This window comes from Phoenix dactylifera, chromosome 12, assembly GCF_051530095.1.
Source record: "Phoenix dactylifera cultivar Ajwa chromosome 12, Ajwa_hap1_PhDact_Kaust_v1.1, whole genome shotgun sequence".
Lineage (NCBI taxonomy): Eukaryota > Viridiplantae > Streptophyta > Magnoliopsida > Arecales > Arecaceae > Phoenix > Phoenix dactylifera.
Genome location: NC_143201.1, coordinates 6744142 through 6753730, shown reverse-complemented (window position 1 = coordinate 6753730; position 9589 = coordinate 6744142). Strand labels below are relative to the sequence as shown.

The following is a 9589-nucleotide window of genomic DNA, read 5'->3' as shown; positions in this document are numbered from 1 at the left end:
GATGCGAAGTTCTTCTGAGTCATGACCGTAATAGATGAATTCTTGTTGAGAAAAATCATAGAATTCTAATCCTTTTAATAGGCCCACGTGATAGCCGTGAGTAGTATAAGATCAACCGGCCGAACCTTCTTCTGAAGGTTCTTCTAAATCTAGTTGAGACATAGGGTAACTAAAAGAGAATTGAGGATGGAGCACTCTTAAGAGCCAAGAAAACATCCTTTCAAATGGAGAAGTAGCAACCAACAAAATGTGGTCACGATCTCTGAAGTCTAGTTACACTATACACACTCGCCAAGTTTCATACTGAGTTTCTTCCCACTCAGCTCTCTGGAATTTAGGTTTTTTATTCAATGCAATCAAAGGAAATATTTAATCTTAAAAGGGATACAAAAACTCTAGAGAGAAGATGTGAACCTACATTTAATTTCTCAGGTATTAAGAAATTGGTATAGAGAAGCGGTGGAAAAATTGCCACTATTGTTTGGCTTCCAAATGATCTAATCCTCCTCTTAGTTCAAAGTGATCATGGAATGAATCTGATAAAGAGCTTCGTCACTATGCCATTTTTCTGATAAGTCAAGAAAGATAGTCCGAAGAGGGGCATCACAAATCTAGTTGTCTCCAAAATAAGATACTTTGACTTTTGTCGATGCTGCACTGAACCCTATTCTAGGATGCTTGGAGAGCATGAACTACATCTCTCTGGTGGCTAGAGCACCTTCATATCGGTTTTCAACTCATAGAAAGTTTAACTTTCTTATGATAACCAAGCTAAATCTGCCACTTCCATAATCCTACATCTAAAAAGAGTACTCTCCAACCTCAGTTTGTAAGCATAGAGACATTCAGCTGAGTGATGTCTTTTACCCCTAGCCCTTCTCCATCTTTTATTATGCAAACTATTTGCCAATTCATCTTGCACGAGATCCCCCTGGAACTTTGAAGAACCTATCCACAAAAAAGACCTTTTATACTTTTTGATTCTCTAGCACACCCAACCTAGCAAATTGAAGAGGGGCATTTCGTAGAGCGGCAGGGAGGTTTATAAGCACTGAATTGATCAAGGTGGGTCTTCCAGCAAAGCATAGAAACTTCCTGAACTCAAAGGATAGAAAGTTACTCTTTCATATATCCAATATAAACTCAACCCATCATGACAAGAAGGTCTGGTTTGACTTTGGGGGCTTAGTTCCACATAATAGAAGACCAAGGTACTTAATGGGGAGGGGAGAGAAAGAGTAATTAAGCCACATGGCACAATCTTCTCCAGTCTGGGATTGCTTACTAATGGATGAGATGGAACTTTGTTTTGATAATTGATATAGAGCCTGAAGGTAAACTCGATGCAATAAAGAATAATCTTCAGTGCAGCCATATACTCTTTCTTCACTAGGCTAGAATAAGGGTATCATCTGCATGCTAAAAAATTTTTATACCTCCACTAATCAAGGATTACTCAGCCCCTCAAAGGTTCTAGCAAAAGCAGCGTTGTTGAGCATCATGCAGAAAGGAGATAAAGGGTCCCTCTATCTTTGTCCCTACGTACAAAGAATCCAATTCTCTAGCTCACCATTCACATTCACTACAATCTTTGAGGAGCATAAAAGTTTTCCACCCATCCAATCCATTTGCTGGGAAGTTGCAGTGCAAGAGAACATTGAGGAGGTACCTATGGATGACTCTATCAAAAGCTTTAGAAAATCAAATTTGCAAATAATACCTTCAATGCCACATTTCTTTTGAGTGGTGGAGGATTTCGTTGGCACATAAAAACTTATCGACTTTCTCTTGATATATGGTCTGCATCGGGATGAACCCAATCATAAAATGCTGCAACCTATTGGTGAGGACTTTCATAAAAAATTTTATATAGTTGTGTATGAGGATAATAGATCTGAAGTTGGAAGGTAATTTGGCAACCTTCTTCTTCAAGATTAGAGTGAGAGAGGCATAATTGATCCTCGATTGATCAACATTGTAATTATGGAGGTGAAGGTCACGACTGATGGGATCCCAGAAGTGCTAGAAGAAACATATAGTGAAATCGCCTGACCTCAAACTCTTATCACCTTTGAAACAGAAGACCATCCCTTTCATTTCATCCAAGGTAAAAGGAGAGTAAAGGCTGCTGAGATTTATACCAGATGGGTATAAGCTATCCCAATCAAGGTTCAATGATGTATATGTGGGCACATCAAAAAGATTTTTGAAGAAATATTTGAAAACTTTTTAAATTCTTTTCAAATATTTCCATATCCATCCATTCTACATCAAAAAGTTATCGGGTAAGAATAATACCGGGCAACATTGGCACCAGAATAATACCAGACGGGTAGTAAATAAAAGGATAAAGAAAAAGGACTTCAATGGGATACATATATCACCACCCAAAGAAAAAAATAAGCTCACCACCCAAGCAAGAATGCCAAAGGGATACAGATATCACCACCCAAAAGAAACTCGTAAGGAATACAGAGCAAGAACTCATCATCTATCGAAATCCACGGAAAGATAAGAGTTTAAGGAGAAACCTTCTTTACGAGCCAAAGGCTTAGTTTAATAATCAACTCAAGTCTGCCCATTCCATTAACACGAAGGGGTTTAAATAGAAAAACTTAGAACAACTCTCCAAGCATAGGTAATTAAAGCTTACTACTTTCCAACAACTATTAAATAAGATTAATGCACTAGTTAAGCATGAGTAATTAAAGCTTACTATTTTTCAATAACTATTAAATAAGATTAATACACCTACTTCTTGAAAAGACAAAGAAAGTAAAGAAAAATATGAATTTTCATAGCATCCTACCAGCCTTGCACAACCTTCAGTAAAAACACCATAACTTCCTCTAGAAAACTCCAAATTGCATACTGTTTAATGCGTTGGAAACTAGAGACATAGATCTTTCCAATGAGACATAGCTTGCTGGATAATTTATCCATACTTGTTCCAAAATTCAAATTCAATAATGATATGGTTATTGGACAAGATAGTGGGCTGGTCTTGGGATTTATTGGGCTTAACGGGCAGATTATCAAACACTCCCATCACATGCTTCCCTAGTTGGAAAGGACTCGACCTCGAGTCTTGCCCTCCTTCTTCATCAGAATAGGATAAAAGATTAGGAACATTGAAAGTTGCAGATATACCATAGTCACCTGGGAGCTCAATCTTGTACGCATTTTCTTCAATGCATTGAAACACTTTGAAAGGACCATCGTCTCTAGGCATGAGCTTAGCATGACGCCAAAAAGAAATCGTTCCATTTGTAGATGAATCCAAACTCAATCACCTTCTTTAAAAGCTGTTGGCTTGCGGTGCTTGTTGGCTTGCTTTTTATATTTCTGAGTATGCTTGAAAATGCGATCTCAAACCTGTTCATGCAAGATTTAGTCACCTTTCTTTTTATTCGAGCTTCAGTTACTTTTCTTTTTAGGAGTTCAAAACACTTCTCATTTTCACTTGTCCATTTGAATATCTCCTCTCAGTCCGATTCGAAGAGAGGCCCTCTCTCCTTTTTATTAAGATCTTGAATATGATTGAGCAGCCTTTCCTTTCCGTTTCTGATCACTGAAGCCATCATCTCGGCCTACCGGCACTTGAGAGCATTTTTGGTTACTCTAAACTTGTGAACTAGATTGACTACTACATCCCTTGACGTGCTAGTAGATATCTCAGCCGTAGTGGCCGCTTTGCTGCCGCCTGAAGACAACCAATTTCTGTCAAATTTTTAAGGAAACTTTGACCTTTGGAAAACCTAAGAGGGAGAGATTGATAGGGGCAAGGTCAGAGCATGGGTTAGGAAGCACTGTTTGGATCGCATGTGGACATAAGTAATCCTATTCTCTATGATTGATCTATGTAAAATCCTAGCCTTTAAGACGTAGGTTCGGAAGCTGCGAGGATCCGATGAGGGAAAGAAAGGCCTTGGGGTATCTAACAATCTACAGGTGGGAAAGTGAGTATCTAAGACGCCTAAGCTCTCTCCCGAATATAAGGATTTCGGATCATGCTCACTCGGCCTGTATACAGTGGTCAAGATCCAAATAGCATTGAGAATTAGGTCCATCCAATTTACAGTGACAAAGAATTGGCTGGTATCATGCTTGATTAAGTCAAATATGGCTTCATTCTATCCACCCAAAAATCCTCCAGCAGAACCAGTCATGTAACACGCCAATTAGAATGTAATTTGGCGACTAGAGAGAGATTTAAGAATACCCGATGAGGTTTTGTCAAGCTTAGTTCTTGAAAGCCCATTTTTTGACGCTATACCCCACTAGGCAAATCAACTTTTGGACGGGCTGGCCTTGGTCACCCAGCTAGTTCTGAACCAGACCACGGACACCCATGTTCATAGACTCATAAGAAAGGTTTGCACATTAGGGTCTGGCTAGCCCACAGCCCGCCCAACCCAGCCCTCATTTTAGCCAATTGGGCCTACTTAATTAGATGTGGAATGGGCTAAGCTTGGATCAAACTGTGAACCTTCTACCTTAGCCCATCCCACAGTCCAACATTAGTATAATGTTTAATGCATAAACCTAACATATATGCCATTTGTGGTGCTAATAGAATAATAATACCTAACCTTGCATATAATTTCTGAAAATATTTGATTGCCAAACCTGACTGTCGCAATAAAGAAAGGGATACATGATTAGTTTTGCTCATACTTGGAATCACGACCTGCTTCTCTATGGCATGTCATTCATGATTTAAAAGGGCCACATAGCCTGATGACCCATGCATGATGGGATGGGGCCCTGTCATACGGGCACTTGTGATTGAGGGACTGGCCTTCTTCTAAGGTGCCATCATGAATCGAACAGGAGCTGAACTCTTGTTTTATGGTCACCAGTAGTGACATCTTAAACTGTTTTCAATAATTTATGCATTATTAGTCATCATTGAGAAAATATTCAAATGCTGACTGCCAAAGATTATGGTATAATTACCTAAGTGTAAATGGGAAGATGGATGAGAGGATCCGCCTATGATTGGTTTACTCGGGCCAGCTTTATTTCAGCTGCGAATGCAATAAGGTTGAAAGCGCTACTAAATTTTCCATCATGAGGAAGAAATGTAACAAGGCCTTTTTTTTTTTTATCCAAGAAGCATATCTGCTTTCTGTGGTACCACATGAAGTTATGAACAATGGTTGGAGGAGCAGCGGCTCAGCTTGTTAGCGAATACGAAATCACACTAGTCAATGAGAAGTGGTTTGTTGATTTGGTCCAGTTTCCATAGTAGTCAATGGCATCTAAAGTATTTAAAACCAGAGATAGAGCAATAGTAAAAAAAAACGGCCACATATATTGACCCAACTACCATTGCCAAAGACGATGACTAGATCCAACATAAGAAGTTAAATCGTCTCTTCGGGATGTCATCAAAGATTGATCACCAAGCACGTACGCAACCACAGATCAATTTATTCACAAGAAAGTATACCATTCTAATATATATATATATAGTCATACAGAAAATAAATATGAAAGCAACAACATATCAAGTCATATGTATGTCTATGATACTCTCCCAAGGGGAAAAATATATCAAAAATAACAATAAATCAATGAATAATCCCTCTCATGGAAACTAGATAGCACATCATGATCAGAAGAGGTCCCAATCACACTTGGTCCTCTCGAACGCGGCCGACGAGCTCCCGGGCACAGGAAGCTTCAGGCTGCAATCTATCTTCGTCTTTGTATAACGGATCTTAAAGATCGCCACCTTGGCCCTCAGCCTAGAGTAGACCTTGATATCCACGTAGTAATACCCCTCACTCTTCTCCCTGTTGTAAGTTGTGTTGACTGAGTCCCCGAGCAAAACCTGCTGGCCGTCAAACACTGGGAAGATCATGGAGGTGTTCTTGTGGCCCTGGTAAAATGGAGGAACGGTGGTGAAGGCGAACCGGTCCCCATCATAGTAGGCTCGGGGCTCGACGTAGTCGTAGTAGATGCCGATCCTCTTGTTAGGGTTGCGGATGCTCATGCTGAGGTTGAGGTTGTATTGGAGGTTGTTGCTGCTGCTGAGGTTGAATTGGGTGAGGGAGGCGGAGTCGACGTAGACTTTCAGCTGGTCGGGGCGGAAGATGAGCCAGAGGACGAGGACGATGATGCCGAAAATGATGACTATAGAGATGAGAAATTTGAATAGACTGCAGAGGAGGGAGCACGGGCCGCAGCTCGAGCTTCGGCCGACGCTTTGGTAGCTGCGTTGGGGAGGGACCGGGGGGCCGTAGTAGGCCCCGTTCAGGTGGCCTTGCTTCGATTCAGCCATCTAATGATCGAGAGAGAGAGAGAGAGAGAGAGAGAGAGAGAGAGAAGAGAGAGATGGACTCTTCGGTGCTTGCTAGGAGAAGGACGGAGAAGAAAGCTAGGAGGACGGAGAAGAAGGTGGTGAATTGATGAAGGGAGAGGGAGGAGGGACGTAACCTTTTATAAACATGGAGTCAGGGGAAGGTGGTGGAAGTTTCTTCGATAAAAGCCGCGGTTTCGTTGGCTGTTTAACGCGTTTGGTGCGTTCGGATAGGATCGTGCCGTGCAACGAACTCCGTGCACGGAAACTCAAGAGAAGGCGGTTGCGTGCGCGTGCAGTTGGACCCTTTCAGTCAAAACAAGCCAATAATAAAATTACGTATGCAAAAATGAGTATGAAACCGTGTCTTTGCAGGAGCTACGAAACTTCTGAAATCAGTGTTTGTGGCAGACTTTAGCAGAGTCAATTCCTTAGAGGAGTTACTTGGAAACAAAAAGAAAATGTCTTCTAAATTTATTTATTTTTTTACTTGATCTATCACAATTTATCATGTTTCCAAATTATTTTTCTTTGAGAAATGATTGAGGCTGCTAAAATATTGCAATCCGCAATACGCATCCAGTGCTAGATGAAAGCTTCCATAAGAATCCTTCTGCCTCCACCAGTCAAATTCATTTTATGACATGTATGCATGAGACTTTGTGCAATACATGAAGCATTAAATTTGGAATTCCAAAGAGATCATGCTTAGCTTCCACATATTGTGATTGTAACTAGCTACAACTTATCATATCTTATCATATCTAATAAATGAAATGAATTCATTTTTTTTTGGGGGGGGATGAAACGATTTGATGTATCATGTGAATATATATTTGATCTCAATGCTCCTCCTATCTCAAATTCACGGCCAATAAAAGATGGATGGAAAGATTTCATCAGTTAGCTGTAATCAATTTTTGACATAGGCCTCTTCTTTATAAAATACAGGGGAGATTATTTCGTTTGAAATGAGCAGGTTTTCTATATCAAAAAGAAGAAAAAAGAATGTGCACATTTCTATTAGATTGGATCTCAACTTGCTAATACTTAGATTAAACAGCTCGCTAAAGCTTGGACCAATGTGCAATTAGGCTAGTAGTATAGATTATAGAGTTACAAATTAAATTTAAGAAGCATTCGTGGCATGCCTTGCCTTTAGAACCCCTTTGTGCGTGCTGAACAAACAATAATAATAACATTAGTTAAAGAAAAAAATTGTATAGAATCAATCCCCATTGTGAACACATGTAATTAGATGATGGACTCGTTTTAAGCAATATAATATATGGAATCAGTTGACGACAAATGATACACCTCGGAACCAACTCCAGTTGATGTGGCAAACTGATCAATTAATATAAAGACCCATGTGGGCATGTGTTTAATCCCACATCGATTATTTGCTGGGTAGATCTTGGGTACTTATACAAAATCAAGAAATCCAAATAATACCTTCTGACTAGCTATTTTGGGTGAGGTTATGCGTTGTTGCAATTAAAGCTTATTACTTAGCTACAGGCTGACCACTCAGAACTTGCCACATGGCAAATTCTGAAAGCAAGAGTTATTTGCATTTCGAACTCTCCCTCTAACTGTTTGCTAGCAAATACGATACCTAAGTAAATCTCCACGACCGATAAGTGCGATTATGTATTATGGGTGTGTTTACCATATCAATTAACATATAGCCCCAACTACTCAATGGCAGGTCCCAGCCCTCATCTATATTTTGCATTCGCAAGAGTCCTTCACGTAAAGTCTTTTTTCACTCTCTCACGATATTTCTCTGCCCCTCACAAACTTTATCCTATTCCACTCTCTTTCTTGTTTTTGTCGTTCCATCTCTTCGACGCCCGGTTTCCAACGGGAATAACAAAGTGGGTGGGTAGCAAGAGATCGCTGCGTAAAGTCAGAAGTTCCTCTAGAGTAAGGCGTCACCACTCGACAACGAGAGTTTTGTTTGTTTTCAAACCATCTCTTTCTTTGACCACGTAAACCGTAATACAATTCTTAACAACACCTAAATTCACACCCACTGACTTAGATCTGAGGTCCACGTAGGTAGGACCCATACCATATGTGTCACGCCCCGGACCCGGATCCGTGACACGGCCGTGCTATTGCCGACTACCGTCCATAATAGCACGCAGCCTCATACCTGGGTAACAGGGTAGTCAAACCAACCGAATCTTTTCATATGAAAGCATTCTTAGTACAACCTGCTGGTCAGTACCCAAATACAGAGCTTCTATGTAGTTTATGTACACAATAGTATACTTGCTTCACCCCAAAAGAAAGAAGCCCTGATACCAGATTAACGTGTCTCTGGCAGCTATCAGTGGTAAGGATCTGAAAGAAAAAGTAAATGAACGGATATGAGCTACACGGCTCAGTAAGTAATCATACATAATCTTACCGGATCGAACATAATGGTAACTATGTTTATGCAGGGTTTGAGAAGTTGACATGCGTATTATCTAATAATCATCATGGCATAATATGTATGCAATTTAAACAAGCAGTAGTGCAAATCACAAAAATTTTCATAAAATATGCATATGAAACCGTGCCCCCGGCATGCCGTGGTCCTTTTTCTCTCGGATGCTACTGCGAAGTCAGACTCGACCACTGGCGGGGCCAGCTCAGTTACTATTCAGCCACTGGCGGGGCAGGCTCAGTTACTATTCAGCCACTGGCGGGGCAAGCGCAGTTACTATTCAGCCACTGGCGGGGCAGGCCCAATTCCAATTCAGCCACTGGCGGGGCAGGCTCAGTTACTATTCAGCCACTGGCGGGGCAGCTCAGTTACTATTCAGCCACTGGCGGGGCAAGCTCAGTTACTATTCAGCCACTGGCGGCTCAGTCATTCTCAGTAGCATCTTTGAGCCCATTATAGTGCCCATCGGCAATAGGAAGCCTCATGTATGCCATGCTATGTACACGACCTGATATAGCTCTTGCTGTGAGTGTCACAAGCAGATATCAGTCGAATCCAGGTGAAGAACACTGGACAGCTGTGAAGAATATTCTTAAGTACTTGAGAAGAACTAAAGATTTATTCTTGGTTTTTGGAGGATCATCAGAGTTAAAGGTAGAAGGGTACACAGATTCAGACTTCATGACTGATGTCGACGACAGGAAGTCAACATCTGGATATGTGTTCTTGTGCAATGGTGGTGCGGTAAATTGGAAGAGTTCTAAACAACCGATCATTGCTGATTCTACTATGGAAGCCGAATACATCGCCGCCTCTGAAGCTGCTAAGGAAGGCTTCTGGTT

General features: G+C 40.9%; 1 protein-coding gene across 1 annotated transcript; it reads right to left on the bottom strand.

Annotated features, from left to right (window-relative positions):
- Positions 1-5434: 5434 nt before the first annotated feature.
- On the bottom strand, positions 5435-6435 carry YLS9 (Late embryogenesis abundant (LEA) hydroxyproline-rich glycoprotein family). Its single transcript, XM_008782509.6, has one exon. The coding sequence runs from the start codon at positions 6287-6289 to the stop codon at positions 5621-5623; it is 669 nt and encodes a 222-aa protein (XP_008780731.3). The 5' UTR covers positions 6290-6435; the 3' UTR covers positions 5435-5620.
- Positions 6436-9589: the final 3154 nt, after the last annotated feature.

Excerpts from the sequence above, each read along its gene's own strand:
- YLS9 (XM_008782509.6), bottom strand. The coding sequence starts at position 6,289 with ATGGCTGAATCGAAGCAAGGCCACCTGAACGGGGCCTACTACGGCCCC.